Below are 20,484 nucleotides of genomic sequence, written 5' to 3'. Positions count from 1 at the left end.
TGACATGTCTAGTGATAGTGATAGGTTTAGAGTAGAGGACTGCGTCTGGATTGATGATATGCTCGACAGGACTAGTTACATTGGTGCTTATGATAGGCTACAGAGGCCTAACTTTTTGAGACCTGAGGTAGATGTGGTTAGTACTAAGACAAAGGCCGCACCCTTTGCAAATGATTTTGTTGCACATTTTGCTGAGTGGGATGCTCCTCCACAAATTGTCAAGCAGAACCTTAATTTTGAAAGATATTTGACACAGAATCAAGAGCAATCTAGAGATAGGCCTGCTCTTGATAGACGAAGGCCTAGACAGTCGTGACTTGCAAGAGGTGGTCAGCAAAATGATTCTGGCACATTTTGACGGTAGTGGTAGAGTGATAGCTTGAGCTTGGGTCCACAAGCTTGACACTTATTTGGCTTTGCATCCTATGACTACGGAGGACGCTATTAGATTTGCAGTATTACATCTTGATGAAGTTGCTCATGACTGGTGGTATCATGGATTGGTTTCTCTAGATCATTGTCAAAGTACTTCCTATTAGGAGTGTGTAGATAGACTGATAGAGTATTTCAATAGGAAGAATCCTGAGGTGTGTTTCTGGGAGTTAGCTCAACTCAGGTTGACAGGTGGATTGAAGGCCTTCATCAGTGAGTTTCAGAGGCTTTCAGTGATGGTATATGGTATACTTGAGCAAAGGAGAAAGTTGTGCCATTTATAGAGGACCGGTCTCATTGAGCCACTCAGATGATGGATTAAGTCCTTGGACCCATCTAGTCTACAGGAGGCCATGAAGAAAGCTAGGAATTTAGAGGCATCCACACCTAGAGGCAAGTTTTCCTTGAAGCCTTCTAGCTCGTCTTATGGCAAGGAAGACCCTAAGATGGAAGAAGAATCAGATTCTAGGCTATCCTATGGAAGCCCCCTAGAATCATTAAACTATTGATGATTTAAGGAGGAAAAAGTTGTGTTTTTATTGTAGGGGACCCTATTATGTTAATCATGGTTGTCCCTTGAAGCCCAAGGGCAAGACTAAGATGATGGGGTAGTTCTATGATGATGGCGATAATTCTGATTTTACCGGACAGCTAGTTGATTGTGATCACGATGCTCATAGAGTTATAGGTGATGATGATGATGAGGTGGATGATCCCCACCTCAAGGTTGCTTACCTTTCTAGCATGAGGAAGGAGAGAGATTTTAGGTAGCATGGGCTCCTGGCTAGGCAATGGGTGATTGCATTCTTTGATATAGGTGCCACGCATAATTTCGTTAATTCCTATTTGGTCACTAGGAAGGGGATTCGAATTGAGGACATTGTGGGGTTACGAGTTCAAGTGGTTGATGGTTACACCCCTAAGTGTAACAAGATGATTTCAGATCTTCCGATCAAGATGAATACCTATGCATTTAAGGCAGATTTTTATGTGGTGGATATGGGCAGCACATATATTGTTCTTGGCATGGCGTGGTTGCATACCCTTAAGGACATTTACATCAGCATAGAGATGATGGAGACGAGATTCATCATGGATGGTAAACCACAGGTCCTTAAGGCTATCAGTAGTGATGATCTTAAATAGATTTCTTTTAGACATATGCAACACTTGGTTCACCATGAGGATGTTGACTAATTGGGCAACAGAGTGCAGGTTGATGTCGACATTTGACAATACGGATAAGCCTCTCTACCACCCTTGCATTCAACAGTTGAGGACGAAACACTCCAAAGTGTTTAGTGATCTACTAGCTGGCAGGCCACCTGACTGAGAGATTGAGCATATTAAAGAGTTGGAAGCTCATTATGATGACATCTTATGAGCACCCAAAGTGGCTGAAGAATGAGATTAATAAGACTATATAGGAGCTGCTTGATATGTGACACATCAGGACGAGTAAGTCTACCTTCGCTTCATCAATTATATTGACAAAGGAGAAGGATGGTACATTGAGGATGTTTATCGATTACCGAATACTTAATAAGAAGACTATTAAGAACCTTTATCGTATCCCTTGAATCAACGAGGTTATTGATGAGTTACATAGGGCACAAGTCTTCTCCATGATTGACTTGAGATTAGGGTACCATTAGATCTGGGTGAGAAAGCAAGATGTTGAGAAGACATTGTTCAGATGTCATTGCAGCCACTTCGTGTTTCTAGTCATGCCTTTTGGCTTGACGAAAGCCCAAACACTTTTTACTCTACTATGAACAAGGTATTTTATAGTCAGCTATGGAGGTTTGTGTTAGTATTCTTTGATGACATCCTTGTTTATAGTAAGACTTAGGACAATCATGTTGCACATCTGGATGCTGTATTGGATATTCTAGACAGGGCTTCCTTGTATCCCAAGGAGTCCACGTCTGCACTTGCTATGACAAAGTTGCTATATTTGGGTCACATTATCAATGCAAATTGTGTTTGCATGGACCTTGATATGGTTCGTGCTATTCTTAAGTGGCCTACACTAGAGAACCTAATGGAGTTGAGAGCGTCCATTATGATTAGACTTTGTGAGTGTTATTCGGGACATGTCCCCAATAATGTTAATCGTCGAAGCTTCTAATTCACCTATTGTTTATTAGTGAGTTGTTGATGGTGGCAAGAATATAAACTTTATCTCGAATACTTATTTTTGACAAGGATATTGCTTGATTGTTCCTTATTTCTCTCCAATATATGGTTTCACTTTTTACACAGCCATTCTTCATTCTATATATTATAACTATTTATTAGTCCCTGCCTTGCTAAGGCAGGTTACTAATGTTTTCAGTAGTGGCAACAATTAATTAATTTGCATGAGAAACAGATTGTGAAATTCAAAGGTTTTGGTAGCAATGTTTTTTAAATCAATTTTTCAAATATAATTTCTTATTTTTCATTGGCTGAGAGTAATTTTCCCAAGGGTTATTTTTATTTTTTACACAAAAAAAAGAAAAAAAGTACGATGCAATTATTAGACTCAAGCTGATGATTCCAGACTATTCTTTGATTTTTAATAACATCGATGGTTCGAGAGTGTTCCAAAGCCAGGAAGTTGAGTTACTATCCAATCACCTATCGTATGCAGGTGAAAACGGTCCATTGCCAAATTCGGTCACGACTGAACCACATGCTTCTCACAACCTTCCATTGCCTCTTTTCCTTTGTATAAGGTTTTTATATTCAACACGTCAAACACACCTACCGTACCCGTCTAGCATTGAATTTTAGATTATTATTTTTTAAATTATTATTATTTGATATCGTTCACCACATGCATTTATTATTATTATTGATACATTGTGTTACTTGTATATTTTTTGTTGTAATGTAATTAAAATAAATCTATTAATTATGTTATCATTTTATAACTATATAAATTAATTTAAATTATTAAAATGTATATTAAAAATAAAACTATAAATGTAATAGTATTTTCTATATTATATATATTTCAATAGTGTAATTTGAATAGTTTGAATTAAAAAAAATTTAAAAAGTAATAATAAAACAAAATAATATTGTTTCAATTTGAACATTATACACATTTCATTATATTAATAATAGTAAATAGTTATAAATACTATAAATTGAACATATTGTCATAAAATATGAAATATATTTGAATTTACATAATAATCATTTAAAAAAATTCAAACTATATTTCTAAAAGATATGATCCACTACACTAATTCACTTTAATTTGAAGATAAATTATAGTCTTCATATATCAAAAATATTTGTAGATAATTTTCTTTGAAGAAATTTGATCAATAAGTAATTTTATCATTTTTTCAAGTTGTTAAAAGTTTTAAACCTAAAATTTTCAACAATTAGAGGTTTAGAAGTTTTTAGCAATGTCAACAACTCAAATTGTAAAAAATATTTGCAACAATAAGAATATTTTATTGGATAATTCGATACAAAATGCAAATTTACTATTAAAATAATAGAAAAGGTTCTTAGTCTGTAAAATAGATTCCCTCAAAAATGGCTAATATGGGTTAATTATCCCAGCTAATATGGGTTAATTATCCCAAAATTACTTAATTGATGAAAAATTACCACTAAAAAAAAAACTCTTAGCATTAGTATGAAGATATTGGACTATGATATTTTTATAGTTTTGTCATGTTTCTAGGAGTTTGTACTATTCTTGAACTTTTTAAATATCTAATTCAACTAGCTCTCAACATTGAAAGCACATCTTCTTTGTTTCAATATTGCCGATTATTTTTTATATTACCTTCTAACCCTTGCATAAGGCAGGGACTCAAGCTCTCTCAGAGCTCTTGTTTATATATCTTTATATTTAATATTATTAATATTTATTATTAATCTTATTTAATTGTATATTTGATATATATATATATATATATAATAAGTAATATTTACATTTATTTTGTATGTATGTGTGTAATGCAAAACACCTCATTTTGAGAACTTGGACTTATTTTATAGGTGTGCAATAAGGATTAGGTGCACACCTCAAAGAATATAATTTTGCCTATTATGAAAGGAAGATTCTCCAACATGTGATGAAGGAAAAAATAATATTTTTGTACAATTTAATTTTTGAGAAATTGCCTCCAATGTATTGAAATCCACTAGGAGATTGTGTGCACCTATACGAAATTGCTTGGCTTTTGGCAAATTTCCCCCTAAGTGAATAGGTGCAAGAATTGACATGAGCCCATGCTGATGTAAATATTTGAAAATTTGAAGTCTAGCAAAACATGTACACGTAGACCATGGTATGCACCAATCAAGAGGAGGATTTTTTTTTTGTCATTTTTCCTATTGTTCAAGCACATGTCCGAGCTTAGGTGTGTGCCAATACAAGGAAACGTTTTTGGTCAACCCCTATTTAGGCATGCTTGGATAGGGATTCACCTATACAAACGAAATATGAAAGAGCAACTTTCTCAAGTTTTTCATAGGGCTAGCCATGATTAGAATACAAATTAGAATTATTAAAGTCGTTCATAACTACTCGATGAAAAGTCTACTTTTGTATCACCATTTTCAAAGACGAGCATATTCAAGATTTTATTAGTTTCTAGTTGGAGCTATTTATAGACCACGCTATTTTTAGCACAAGGAGTCCATGCCGTGTTTGTAGTTCATTGCATTAATCAGCTATAATCATGCAAAAAATGAGAGCTTTTAATGGATAATAGTAATATTTTGATTGTTAGTTCAACAGATAGTGGCATGATTGTAATTTTAGAATTAGTAGATGAGATAATTTCTAATGAAATTTGCATAACATAGGTAGGGTAGAAATGCAATTAGTTAATTTATTTGTTCTCATGCAATTATTTGTAAATAGTATAAATAAGTGCATTCTTGTTTTGAGGGAGAAACATTAGTGAATGGTAATTCTCAAACTTGCATATTGCTGAAATTGCTATACAGTGTTATTGTCAATTTAAAAATTACTTGATCAATAGAATCTATGCGTATAAACGAGGGTTTAGATAAAAAAACATTGCACTGGCACTAAGATAGAAGGATGTGCTTTATTATGGTATGACCTACTTTTGTTAGACCACCCCCTTGTTTAAAAAATCTTATTCAGGTTTTAATAATTGGGATTTCAGTAATAAACTATACAATTTCTTTATATTCCTAATCATTTACAAATATATTGCTCATATGAGCATCAAGTGAGATCAATAAAAGTTCTTGCCAACACAACAGTGAGACTAATATTAGGTCATTTCAAGAAAGCACACTAGAAACCTCCTATAGAAGACCAAGAGACGCAACTTATTTATCCACTTATTCAAAAATCACCTCCATATTAGAAACCAAGCAGACCAAGGTTCACAGCTTAGAAGTCCATGTTAGATGTGTCATTGGGATTTGAATTTCATTCTCCACACTGAGAACACAGTTCTTTGACCATTCAGCCTCAGCCCCCTGGACAGAATGTACTGTTTTCTAATCTCTAAACTCTTTATCTGACATTAAATAAAGTTTTAAAGAATTTTTTTTTTCTTTTTCTTATATATATATATATATAAATTTCCAGAATTTTTGTTTAGTTTTTCTTGATTTAAACTCAGGCAATTGAATTATATATATATATATTTCCAGAATTTTTGTTGAGTTTTTCTTGCTTTAAACTCAGGCAATTGAATTATATATATATATATTTCCAGAATTTTTGTTGAGTTTTTCTTGCTTTAAACTCAGGCAATTGAATTCCATTTACAATTTTTCCATACTGTATGAAAGCTGCCTAAATGAAATCCTATTATGGACTACTATCTAGTGTGCCATGCTCTAAATTGGTTCTTTGATACCATGGATAGTGCCTTGCACTCCTCAGGGATGATCTCCTTGCATTGCAGGTTAGATAATGAAAAAAAGTAGGTGGTATAATATAGGAAAGGGAAAAAATTAAAAAGTGAAAACAGCGTAAATATCTCTTGAATTGGATTGCAAACATTTATATGCAATGATCACTTCATGGCAGCTTAAAAAGAGAGTCATAATGATCTTTAGTATGTTTGCAAGCTGAAAAGTTAGGGGCATTTGGGCGGAGTTAAAAGGGCCACTAGCCTCAATTTTTAGCAATAGTTGAGTGCCAAATACATATTTTCCAAGTACATGCCAGAATATTGCTTCATTGACTCATGGGAAGGTTTCTGGACTACCAGAATTTTTTGTGATCACTCACAAATCAGGTAAGTAATCGTTGATTTTTAATACTATTGATCAGACTATCTGATACATGTGAACAATTTTTTTGACTGAGAGATCAAACTCTTTCCTTCATCTCATTATGTGCATGAAATGTAGTGTAAGTAAGATAATCAAATAGATTGTTTTTATGTATTGAATGATTTACAAAGAGCTTACAAGCTCATATATACAAAACCAATATACAGAAAATAGAAACTATCTAAATAGATAGAGCTTTAGTAAATATTAGAAATATTCTAATACCCTCTCATAATGCTCAATCTATCAATAACACCAATAGCTTCCTTGAATTTTACAAATTTATCAGAACCGAGAGACTTGGTGAAGATATCAGCAGATTGTTCTAAGGTGGGAACATACAACAACTGAATAGATTTGTCTTCAACCAGCTGACGAATGTAATAACAATGTGTTTCAACATGCTTGGTTCGTTCATGGAAGACCGGATTCTTTGCCAGTTTGAGTACGCCATGATTATCACAGAATATAGGAGTCAGTCCTGATTGAGGAACATGCATATCTACAAGCATCCGCCAAAGCCAAACTGCCTCACAAGCTGTCTTAACTGCTCCCCGATACTCTGCTTTAGTCGAAGACAGGGCCACCGCCTCTTGCTTCTTACAAGTCCATGTCACAGCAGCAGATCCTAAATTAAACACATATCCAGCAGTAGACTTACAATCATCAACAAAGCCGGTCCAATCTGAATCTGTTTAGCCACATAGTGTAGAATCAGACTTCTGAGTGTATAGAAGACCATAATCAAGAGTACCACTAACATAGCGCAAGACATGTTTTGCAGCTGTCCAATGATCAGTTTTGGGTGCTGTCATAAAGCGGGAGACATAGCTTACAGCAAGACTAATGTCAGGTTTGGCGACAGTAAGAAAAATGAGACTACCCACTAGTTGTCTAAACAAGGATTCATCTACAATAGGCGAATTAGACTGAGCTGATAACTTGAGCCCAAGTTCCATAGGGGTGAGAGCAGGTTTGCAATCCTACATTTTGAACCTATCCAGAAAACTTCTAGCATACTTAGACTGAAAAAGAAAAACACTGCGTTCAGTTTGCCAAACCTCAAGTCCGAGACAATAGTGCAAGAGTCCTAAATCTGTCATATCAAAAGTGTTGCACAAATCTTGTTTGATCTCAGTGATCAAATGTGTTGAACTTCCAGTGATGATCAAATCATCTACATAAACAATGATAAAAAAAACATCATCACTTGCATGTTTGATATATAGGTTTGAATCCGATGGACTCCATTGAAAATCATGATCAATTAGATATTTATCAATTTTCATGTACCATGCCCTAGGAGCTTGTTTCAGACCATAGAGGGCTTTGACAAGTTTACAAACTTTGTGTTCATGACCAGCAACCTTAAATCCAGAAGGTTGCGTCATGCAGACCTTTTCCTGTAAGTCACCATTCAAGAAAGCACTCTTAACATCCAGCTGATGAACTTTCCAACCAAATTGAGCTGCTAATGCAAGAACAAGCCCTATGGTACTCATTTTAGCTGTGGGAGAAAAAGTCTCCTCATAGTCAATACCTTCCCTTTGTGAGAACCCTTGAGTAGCAAGACGAGCCTTATACTTGTCTAAGGTACCATCAGCTTTATATTTGACCTTGTAGTCCCATTTGCAGCTAACGGGCTTCTTCTCTGCAGGAAGATCAGAAAGAACCCAAGTTTGATTTTTTTGAATACTCTGAGATTCTACTTCCATAGCCTGTTCCCATTCAGGGATACCTTGAGCCTCCGAATAAGTTTGGGGCTCATAAACACTATGAGTGTTAGCCATGAGAGCAAAATTAACAGTTTGTTTTCTCTTATTGTGAGAAACTCTACCTTCGATGAGCTCATCATCCCTAAGATCACTAATAGTTTTAACCCACCATTTGGGTCAGAGAGTAGAAGAGCCAATCTTTGGAGGAGCTAGAGGAGATTCAGGAGTAGCAACAGGAAGAGGGACATTCTCAGGAGCCTCAACAATATCAGGGGGGGTCTAGTGTATGTAATAACTATAGCATCCCTCTCATCAGATGATGCTAAAGGAAGAGGAATACTATGAGGTTGTTCTTTAGAAGACTGCTCAGAAGAAGGTAGAAAAGGTCCTCGAGTTTCATCAAAAACAACATCACGGCTAAAGATGAGATGATCAGTGTCGGCATCTATCAATTTGTAGGCCTTATGGTTGTCACTATACCTTGTCATCACGAGTCTCTGAGTCTTGGAATCTAATTTGGAACGATTAGCTTCAGGAATCCAGACATAGGCAAGAGAGCCAAAAATCTTTAGATGGCTGATTTTGGGCTTATGACTAGACCACAATTCTTCGGGAGTTTTGTTCTTGACAGCTTGCGTAGGGGAATGATTCAAAAGGTAAACAACAGTAAACATTGCTTCTGCCCAATACTTATTAGGAACACTCCTGTGTTGTAACATGGAATGAGCCATCTCAACAATCGTACGATTGTGACGCTCAACAACACTGTTTTACTAAGGAGTGTAAGGTGTGGTGAATTGGCGCTTGATGCCATGTTTAGCACAAAAACCGGAGAATGCATGAGAACAAAATTCCCCCCCATTATCTGTTCTAAGAGAAATGATACTGCAGCCAGACTCGTTTTCAACCAACAACTTAAAATTCTGAAATGTACTAAGTGCATCTGATTTTTGTTTAAGAAAGTACACCCACATTTTTCTACTAAAGCCATCAACAATAAGCAAAAAATATTTGCAAGCAGTTATTGACGATGTATTCATAGGACCACAAATATCAACATGAAGTAATTGAAGTACCTGAGATGCACGCCAAGAGTTGCCATCTTTGAAGGGAGTCCGATGGCTTGACAAGCGCCCCATACTCCAAGATATTGCGTCTGAATTGGAGGTAGACCAGAGACAAGTTCCTCCCAGGACAGCTGAGATAGATATTGGATGTTAAGATGTCCATATCGCTGATGCCACAAAGTACTGAGAGATAAATCATGAGCTGCCATAGCTATTTCAGGAGAACCATCATAGTCAGTAAGCCGATATAGGCCATGATCCTCTAGACTAGTAGGAGCAGTACGACGAGTCTCTTGATCAATAATGGAGCATTTGTGGACACTAAATACCACATCCAACTGAGGGGAATTGCTCATGATTTGACTTACAGAGAGCAAATTGAGTGCCATGCCAGGGACATAACATAAATTGAGAAAGATGAGCTGACACCCATCAAACTGTATCTGAACATTTCCTCTACCAAGAATTTTGAACTCCTCTCCACCACCAAACACAACTAAATCACTGTAGGGATAGAAGTCTGTAAACCAGTCAAGCCGATGATAGAAATGACATGATGCACCAGAGTTGATATACCAAGCGGACGATCGGGCTAAATCAGAAAGGCTTTTAGCCATAAACGCATAGAAAGCAGATTCCTTTTGCTCAGAAAGTTCAAAATGTTCAGCTACATTTGCCTGTGGATTTGACCTTTCCAGCTTCCTTTTTTCGAAAGCGAGTCACTGACGATAGTCTTTCTTCATGTGACCATGCTTGTGACAGTAATGACATTGAACACTCTTTTGCTGATAACTGCCTGAGAAATGATGTGAACTGCCCTATTATGATGATTGAGAAGACTGAAGTGTTGCTGCAAAGGCTTGTTCTGATGAGGATCAGGAAGTATGGTTACCAAATTGTTGCTTCCAATGATCTTGCTGTAAGAGTTTGGTGCACAGCTCTAGAAATTTTAGATCAACATTAGTTGAGGTAATGTTGAGAGTCTCTCTGAAATGCTCATAAGATGTAGGTAGGCTTTTTAGTGTAATAACAACCATATCTTCTTCCTCCATCTTCCGACCGATGGCGTCAAGCTGATCACGAATGTCCTTAATTTTCATGAGATGTTCCTGTAAGCACATTTGTTCATCCATCATAAGGGAAAACAATTGATTCTTCAGAAAGAACACACAACTCTTGTCGGATGTCTCATGCAACTCTGCTTAAATATTTCCAAATGTCTATTGCAGACTTGCCAGAGGGAATTTGAGGCAACTGATCATCTGTGACAGAGAGCTTGAGAAGCATAACAACTTCTCGATTTCAATCATTGAATTTATCCTGATCTGCTTGAACGGAGGTTGGATGGGTCTCTGTGCCTAGAACCAGCTCATCCAAACGATGGTACTTGAAGATGGTCAGCATTCACTACTTCCAGGTGTTGTAATTGCTGCCATTAAACTGCTAACTATTTTCCAGCATCAGGTTGGTCAAAGATGCCATTTGTACGGATTTCAAGGCAAATTTTAAACGGACCTAGAAACAACTGACAAGTACCTAGAAGAGTAGGCAAAAAAACACAAGAAATTTGAAGTTGGATCACAAATCCGCTGGCTCGAAAAACAAGGTACCCAGAAAATTTTGATGAAAACCCATATAAGGTTTTGAAAAAACCGCCACAAATATGAAATCCAAAAAAAATTATGAGTTCAAAAATTAGGGTTTTCGAAGAAAACCCTAATCGGCGGCGAAGGAAGGACACGATTTTTGTTCTAGATGTAGTAAAACAATGGTGGTTAAGATGCCTAACCCGTGAATATTCAGATGCCTAAAAAAACGTGAATCTGGTTACAAAAGACGGAGCACATGAGCACAGGTCGCAACGTGAATGAGTTCTGGGCGGCACCACTAGTAGAAGCTTGGACGTGAATGATCAAATAACCTTGGACACGGGCAGAAGCTTGAATGCAGGCGGAAGACCAAGACCGGGAAACAGGTCACAGAGAGCCGATATTGATCAGATATCTTCGAAAAAAAACGAAGTTATAATATCTTAGCTCTTAGAAAATTTTGAAAACAAAAAACAAACAGGCTTTGATACCATAAAATAATCAACTAGATTGTTTTTATGTATCGAATGATTTACCAAGAGCTTACAAACTCATATATACAAAACCAATATACAGAAAATAGAAACTATCTAAATAGATAGAGCATTAGTAAATATTAGAAATATTCTAATAGTAAGAATGGCTTAGGTAATCACATAATTAAAAGTAGGTTTTGCTATACCCTAGTTCAAAAAGTATTCAACTAAATGGGTTGAAGGCAAGGATTTTGAGATTTATTAGCAATTGATATGCCAAACATAATATATGAGATTATAATATCTATTTATGGATGCACTGTGAATATCATGAGTGATCATAAATCAGGCCACAGAAAAAAGTCCAAATAACTTGTGATAAAATATCATAGATTATTTACTTATTCCTCAAGGAGAATAGACAATTACAAACCAGACAGAAAATATCGCTGTCATAATTTCAAAAAATTGCAGATTGATAGTCAAGATTGGGAAAAATTGTGGCCAGAATGCGTATCAGTTTGCAAATGAAGTGTACAGCGATAGTAATACTTACCATATTTCATAGAATAAGAGTAGGACAGCAAGGTCTGCTCACATTTCAGTAATGTATGGCCAAAAATCTATTATGCCCATAGAGTATTTGGTTTTGCATGTGAAGGATGTAGGGTAGTCACTAAAGGGATTGGAAGTCTTAAACCGAAGACTAGAATTCACTGCACAATGGATGATCAGAGAGACACATCACTGAAGCAAAGATCAGCGTGAACAGCACACGAAAAGAATGAATTGAAAAGTGTCATGTTAGTGTTAAATTGGGAAATCCCATACAAAATAATCAAAAGAAAAGATGTTTTTTGAATGGCCTTTCAATGGTCTGGAAATCATGGATGATTATGCTATAGAAGTATCGAACTGGGATGATAAACCCCATAGTAAATATTATAAATGTAAAATGTCTTAAATTAGCAGAGGAGGAAGATCAGTTGAAGCAAAACTTGAACTTTTTTTTGACATATGCTCCATTGCAGATGACAAAGTAGAATAAAGGTAAATTGATGATATTATTGATATTTTTTTTCAGGCTGGTGATTAATTTAAAGTCTTTTTTAAATTACCAAATATCTGTTTTCTAAATTTCCATGTAGTTCACATTTCCTTTCTATATACAAGAGTTGTGTTTTAACCAAAAGGGTTTTGCATGCATATAGTGATGTATGTCCTATAATGGTAGATGCAACTTGAAATGGCTTCAAAAGAATCCCTTTTGCTATGTTTATTTGCTTACAATTTCATTTATATCAATGTTGGGCCTCTAAAAGATAGGAACCCTGCATTCTTTAAAGTTCTCTCTGTTTGAATTTGAAAGGTTCTTTTTCTCATGAAAGGATGTACTATGGCTATTAAAAAGATTGAAAATTATTTGGTTGAAAACATATACGTATTACACATCAAATTTAATAATTCTTACTATATGGTTTTATGTTGTAAAATCAAATTAACAGGATTTGGTTCTTCTTTTTCTCACATCTGCAAGAGATCCTGGGATAATTCCTCGGAATAAGAATCCACCTGAACCAGAAGATTATAATGGGACTCCTCTTGCAGAAAGTTTTAGTGAGCAGACACCACGATTGCAAATACCTCGCAATAAGGATGTGATTATAAATGGAGTTGCAGTGAGGGTCAAGTTTTGTTACACATGTCTGGTGTACCGAGCTCCACGTTGTTCCCATTGTTCTATATGTGACAACTGTGTTGAACGATTTGATCACCATTGCCCATGGGTTGGTCAATGCATTGGACAGGTATGTTTTTATTTAGTTTAGATCACTGAGACGTATGTGGATTGATATTAAGATTGTATTAATTTCTTGTTTTTAAGAAACAAATTCTTCAAATAATGGAGCTATAATTTAGTTGTAGCACAATTTTTGTTTCTATTTGCTACTTGTTGATGTGGTTTCAACATGAATATTTAAGGTAGTTCACTGTAGAGCATAGACATTTTTTCATACATGTTATCTTACTTCAGATTTCCTAACGTAACATTTTTTTTCTTTTTGATTGACATCTATTGCATGCAAGTAGAGATAAATCATAAAGCTTATATTTAAAATCCTCTGTTACATGATCCACATTCAATATTATTACTCTCTTAAATATCTAGGTGGTTTTTGAGGATTTCATTTAGTAATCAATACAAACAACATTAATATCTGGCCTCATTTACCTTTGATATTTTTGTAAGACAGAAATCCCTTAGGATCCAGTCAAGATTGGGGGCCTCTGATAAAGGAATGCTTTCTCCTTGCAGCAAGATAAAATTCTACAAAAACTAAAACATAGTATATCCTGATGATATCTGAATTTTATTCATCATTTAGGGTGAATATGTTTTTTCCAGCATTTGAGAGAGCTTAGAAATTCATCAAATCTATTGAACAGGTTCTGAAACAACACTACATTGCAGCTCAAGTTATAAAGGTGTCAAAACATCACATTAACAACTTAACTTTGTTAGATTAAATTTCTATCAGATTCAGAGTAATTGATATCTTTTGTATTTCAGAATTTAATAATAAATCTCCGATTCAATATGTGCAGGTTTATATCATAACATGAGGATTTCAAACTTATGCCTATATATAGGAGCAATGTAATTTGGTATTCACAAATACTGGATATTATAAGTCTGATATGCTTCTGATTATTCTCAATCTGCTCTTCACCTCACTGCGCCTCCCAGCTGCCACCTTTTCACCTTGTCCATCATCGGTGTGGCCATCAGTGTCATAAGCTCCAGTAGGGTGGCTGATGAGGAGGGTTTTCAGGCTGAGCTCCTTAAGCTTGGTATCCCTACCTTGCTTTCCTTTCTTCCTGTGCTCTTCAATAGAGTGGTCTGCATTGGTTTTCTTGACTCATGGTCGAGACACATCATCTACCCGATCCACAAGGTAGGCTTGGCTTTAGACCCAAGCAACTACAAGACTATCATGATTGGGCACACTTTTGCCAAGCTCTATTCTACAACACTGAACCTTATTCTTTCTAGTGAGCTTGACAGGAGAGCTTGCAAAGCTAGAGGCCAGGTTGGCTTCTAGGCGGATTACTAGACCATGGACCATATCTTGACTCTTTGGGCCATTATTGAGGAGGCTTGTAACCACTCTGTGAAAGTCTACTATTGTTTCATGGACTTCCATAAGGCCTTTGATGCCGTCCTGTGTGTGGCCCTTTTTCAACATTTGCGTGACTTTGGCATTTTAGAGATCTTATTGATAGCTATTAAGAGACTTTATGAGAGTGTGATTGGTAGATTCAGGATGCCAGAGGGTTTCACAGCTCCCATTCAGAGTACTATTGGGGTGAAATAGGGCTGCCCTCTTTCCCCCACCTTGTTTGTTATCTTATTGATGAGCTTGAGTCCTTCCTTAGGGACTCCCTGAAATGACCCTAACTATTAAGGTCACTTAAAATCCAATGCTTAATCTTGAAACAATTTGTCAAACACCTGTCTTGTAGTCTGAACTGCACTTATGGTAAATATTATACTATGAATTTTGTCAAAACTGGGCATGTACTGAATGCTACTGCTGGAGGTAATTACCTGATTATTGGGAGTTGTTCACAGAACTAACAACTTGTTGTTAAATGATGCCCAAACGTGTTACACTAACTGAGACAAATTCACAAACAATTGGCAGGAAAAATAGAGGTATAGCTGTAAACTTAAAAATTTGCCATAATGCTGAATACTGCGACATTAATTATTCAAATCATTCTTCATCCTCATATGTCTGATTATTACAATAAATGATTACTCAATTATATCCTTGGCCTAGTCTTAAAATTAATATGCAAACAATTTTAACATAAGAACCTGGACATGTCAGCGCTGCCCAATTGCTGAGGAAACTCTACAGCCGAACAGACCTATGCGATGTGTTTGTATAATTCGCAATCTTCAAACAGTGCCGAATCCAATAAGAATTGAGTTCGCCCGGTGTCAAGGGAGACAATGGCACAAAATCGCATGAAATGTGGATCAGCTATGAAGACTGGGTTGCTCCTGCACAGTTCTGTTCCAGACTAAGTGCCAAGTTCCTGTGATTTTATATGGACTGGATTGAGACCACTGATCGGTTCCAACCTGCTCTTCTTGACCTGTTAACACTGCCGTACTTGTACGGCCCTGTGCAATTTTTATATAATTCTCAGCCCTCCAAAACAGTACCAAAACTAGCATGGATTGAATCGCCTAGGGATGTTAGATAGTCCCTTAAAAGCTTAAATCGAAACTCTCAACAGTTTGTGACAAATTAGCAAATTGTGACCCGAACCTTAGTACAGCTCTGTTTGTACGGCCCTGCTATAAATTAATCTGCTTGGTATTGGGTGCCAAATTTGGTATGGTTTGGAACGCCTAGGGTTAATGTATAACCCCTCTCAAACATAAATTCAGATTCCCTTGCAATAAGAAGTTATGAATAAAAATGTGCTTCCAGCTTCCTTTCGAATTTCTCCAATTCTGCAATGCTTGGTGTAGATGGCAAATAATTCCACACAAGCTAATCCTCCAATGATCAATGATCCTCAAAATTGGCCTTAGGCCACAGATTTTGCCCTGATGAAATGACTGTAATGTCACCTCCAATCTGCAATAATTCAGGTGATATTCCACACCCTCAAAATTGCGTACCAATTGAGAGTTTTCGTTCTCAATGGCCAGTTGTGTCTATTGCAGAAACCCTAGGTTCCACAATGCACATCAACAAACATCAACATCAACAACAACAGATCTGGATGCTTAGAATGAAGCCCAGGGTGCCTATTTATTCTTTTTCCTCCACTTTCTCCAGAAGCTTCTAGAACATTATTTTATTTTATCTATTAAGTGACTTTATAAAATATTTTATAATTCAAGTCACTTTATTAAATTAATTAAATATAAAGTTACCTTTTAATATTTATTTATTTGATAACTTTATAAATAATTAACTTAGTACCACTTATCTATTTAATTAAAATAATTAATTAGTCATCCCTATAAAATATTCATTATTTTGGACAACCTAATTAATTAAATTAATTAAATCAAATTGCCTCCAAAATGGGGACATGACAGTCCGCCCTTCCTGAAATTGCTAGTCCCCAAGCAATGGCTGAACAATAAACCAATCAATCCGCCTGGATCCCAAATGTAGTCATGTAGTATACTGCTATCAATCAACACAGGCTCCTGCAATATCCTCTGCAATATAACCAAGAGGAATCCATAATCATAGTGACAATGACAGCTCAACCAAACTCCAAAATCACAACTGCCACAGTCAGAAACCCATGAGACACAAACTCCTAGAACATCAGAACCCAAGTAGAGTGGACAAACCAAACTGCTAACACAGTAAATTCCATCAATGCATCCCACTGGCCTATACAGAATGTACAATCCAACTCTACAACAATGGTGAACGCTCCCGAATGAAACTGTACCAAGTATGGAGAATCCACACACTGTACAACTCTTGCAGTCAACACAACTCTGCAGATCACCGGCCACTGTCTCATAGCCATAATTCCCATGCACCGCTGATGGTGAAAAGACATAGCAAGAAATGGAACCCAAACCAAATTTGTCTGCCATCAACTCCTCAGCACAAGGACCAAATGCTAACTGATGCACATGCCCTGCAGCATAATGCTGATTAAAAGAACCAACCTCAGTCAACAGCTCACCATGAACAAGTGATACAACCCACTGCGACTGATCACCGGCTAAGTCAGGAGATGTCATAGCCAAAGGAGTAGAATCAATAACAACAACCGCTGAAGCATCACTCCCAAACTCCTGCTCTAAGTCATGTATTATCAACCTCACAGTGTAATGCTGATAGAATGCGCCAATCTTAGTCAGCGGCTCAGAATGCAATCCAGATGTAACTAACTGCAATCGATCACTAACCGAGTTGGAACTGACTACGACCTCCGAAGACTTCGCCAAGGGAGTAGTATTACTAGCAGGAACCATGCCAACTGTCGGCTCACCAACATCACACATGACCTTTGATACAATATCTCTAGTCTCCGTGCCATCAATACTAGAGGCCACCACCATGTCAGACATATCACAACAATCTGCTGCAGCACCCAACTCAACTGAACTTGTCTCTAGTGGGAATGAACTCGATATGCCAATGTTAGTATCAAGGATGGATGCATCCCCATCTCCACTATCTCTGATAATTTCGACCATGGACATCCTCGGATCACCAGACACCACAGCTTGTGACTGTACAGAATCTAGTAAATACTGTTGTCGCTGTAACTCCATGGTCACCTTAGTCAAATGAAACTGAGACTCCTCGAAAGCCAACTGTGTACTTTCAAGAATCTCAGAAGTCACCTCGAGCTGTTGAGTAAGCTCACTCACCTCATCTTCCTTGGCTAATAATGCATCATATGTTGTACTCCCCCACTCCATAAGATAATCTCTGTTGGCTACCAACTGCATATAATTCTGTCTCAGAATCCGAATAGCCTCCCATAAAGAGTGGATCTCTGTCAAGGAAAGATAACTGCCTCCCTGCTCATCACTAGTAGGAGAACCCCATCCATAAACTGCTAACAACTGACGAGCAGCGTCGAAATGTTGGCAAGTGATAGAAATGTCTTGTTCACTAACTCTTAATTGACTAGACACATGATGGCACTGGCTAGACTGTCTCCTACAAACCTCCTCTGACGCACTGTCTAAAGGAGTATCCTCAAAGTTAATGGTCTCTAGAGTATTACCATCCATATCCTGCAAATCAACTCCAAAGCTCATATCGACATACAGAGTATCAAAAACTGTAGCACTGCTGTCCAACTCCTCTATACCCAAAGAAACTGCCAAGGAAGCTAAATTTTCAAAACTACCCACTGCATTCTCCTGGATGTCATCAAGGTTAATATGATCCTGGGACTCATCAACATCGGACAAGTTGCTGGCACAGGAAAAAACAACATCGTGCAATCTGTCTGACATTTTCCCTATATCCTGAATGTGAATGCAAGATGAACTTGCGACATTATCAATGACCACATATGATCCACCTACTGCAGAAAGCTGAGTATCAGGCGTGCAAGATGGAACTAAACTTAACTCCATGCCATGCTTATCCCCATGTCTCTCCTAGTCCTGTAATGCCAATGGAGTATTCACCAAAGAAGCTCGAGTGTCCTCAAGCTCGCAAGAAAGCCTGTCAACTTCCTCCTCCTTCCTCCTCAAGGCATCTGAATAGTCTCTGACAAGTCTAAGAAGATGGTCACGATCTGATAGAAGATGTAAATAACTCAACTTCGTCATTCCCATTCCTTCCCTAATCACCTGTAAGTCAACACAAGAAGACTTTGCCTGAACTCCCTTATGTCTACCCTGTAACTGAATCATCTGGATGAGGTCCTCTATCATATCTCGCATCCTGTCATGATGAGATAATGAAGTCACAATACCATCTTCGCTCATCTTGAGCTGGCTGGACAAATCATGTGAAGTACTACCAGCCTCGACCTCATGTGACGAAGCATCTATCTATGCCTGGTACTCTCTCTTAGCAAAGTCATGAATGCTTAATGTCTGCTCATCTCTACCAGGTATCTCACCATCATGTACAACATCCTCATAATCATCATCTGAACCCACTATGTTGTAGTCACTTCCTGTTGGAATCAAACCGTCCTGAGTACCTGAGACATCACCCTTTGGCAGCCTGTATACAACTGTCTCAACTTGAGCACCAAGTTGACAGTTACTATCCATCAGTGTAATATCCTTCAGCACTTCTTCCTGTGGCTGAACTGAGATCTCTGACTGGTTGCAAACTTGTTTCTTGAACTCCTCATTAAGGTTCCTAGTAACATCTCTCACTGTATCAGTCAATGCTTTGCGAGAAGATTTGCCAAATAAAAATCCAGTTGACTTATCCACCTTAGCTTGGTCGGACAGCCTGTCATTTATACGGTGGTGCTTAACCAACAGTTCAGACATGTTATGCCTTATTTTCCTAAGTTCATCTCGAATGTCTGTATAGCCATCCTTTCCACAATTCCGACTCTGGATATTGTGTCTATCAATTGTCCAAGATTGTGTCCTCGGAGACTTTGTACTGTACCTGTCCATTCTGGATAAAGTAGAGTGCTGATCACTCATGTAAGTCGGTTCTTACCCCACAGGATGGCAAGAAAACCGCTCTGATACCACTGAAATGACCCTAACTATTAAGGTCACTTAAAATCCAATGCTTAATCTTGAAACAATTCGTCAAACACCTGTCTTGTAGTCTGAACTGCACTTATGGTAAATATTATACTATGAATTTTGTCAAAACTGGGCATGTACTGAATTCTACTGCTGGAGGTAATTACCTGATTATAGGGAGTTGTTCACAGAACTAACAACTTGTTAAATGATGCCCAAACGTGTTACACTAACTGAGACAAATTCACAAACAGTTGGCAGGAAAAATAGAGGTATAGCTGTAAACTTAAAAATTTGCCATAATGCTGAATACTGCGACATTAATTATTCAAATCATTCTTCATCCTCATATGTTTGATTATTACAATAAATGATTACTCAATTATATCCTTGGCCTAGTCTTAAAATTAATATGCAAACAATTTTAACATAAGAACCTGGACATGTCAGCACTGCCCAATTGCTGAGGAAACTCTATAGCCGAACAGACCTATGCGATGTGTTTGTATAATTCGCAATCTTCAAACAATGCCGAATCCAATAAGAATTGAGTTCGCCCGGTGTCAAGGGAGACAATGGCCCAAAATCGCATGAAATGTGGATCAGCTATGAAGACTGGGTTGCTCCTGCACAGTTTTGTTCCAGACTGAGTGCCAAGTTCCTGTGATTTTATATGGACTGGAT

General features: G+C 37.2%; 2 protein-coding genes across 4 annotated transcripts in view; one reads left to right on the top strand and one right to left on the bottom strand.

Annotated features, from left to right (window-relative positions):
- Nucleotides 1-20,484, bottom strand: part of LOC149535981 (uncharacterized) — a 114,049-nt gene that overhangs the window by 38,733 nt on the left and 54,832 nt on the right. The gene's annotated exons all lie outside the window — the stretch shown is intronic.
- The window catches only part of LOC149535982 (putative protein S-acyltransferase 6), a 108,461-nt gene that overhangs the window by 33,802 nt on the left and 54,175 nt on the right, over nt 1-20,484 (top strand). The window contains exon 3 of the mRNA XM_089804964.1: nt 13,064-13,366. Coding sequence (XP_089661090.1) covers nt 13,064-13,366 — 303 coding nt within the window. The remainder of the gene's footprint in view (nt 1-13,063; nt 13,367-20,484) is intronic.

This window comes from Cupressus sempervirens, chromosome 10, assembly GCF_028749045.1.
Source record: "Cupressus sempervirens isolate cs-2001-9-10 chromosome 10, ASM2874904v1, whole genome shotgun sequence".
Taxonomy (NCBI): Eukaryota; Viridiplantae; Streptophyta; class Pinopsida; order Cupressales; family Cupressaceae; genus Cupressus; species Cupressus sempervirens.
The sequence above is the reverse complement of the archived record's forward strand: the minus strand, read 5'-3'. Positions and strand labels throughout refer to the sequence as shown.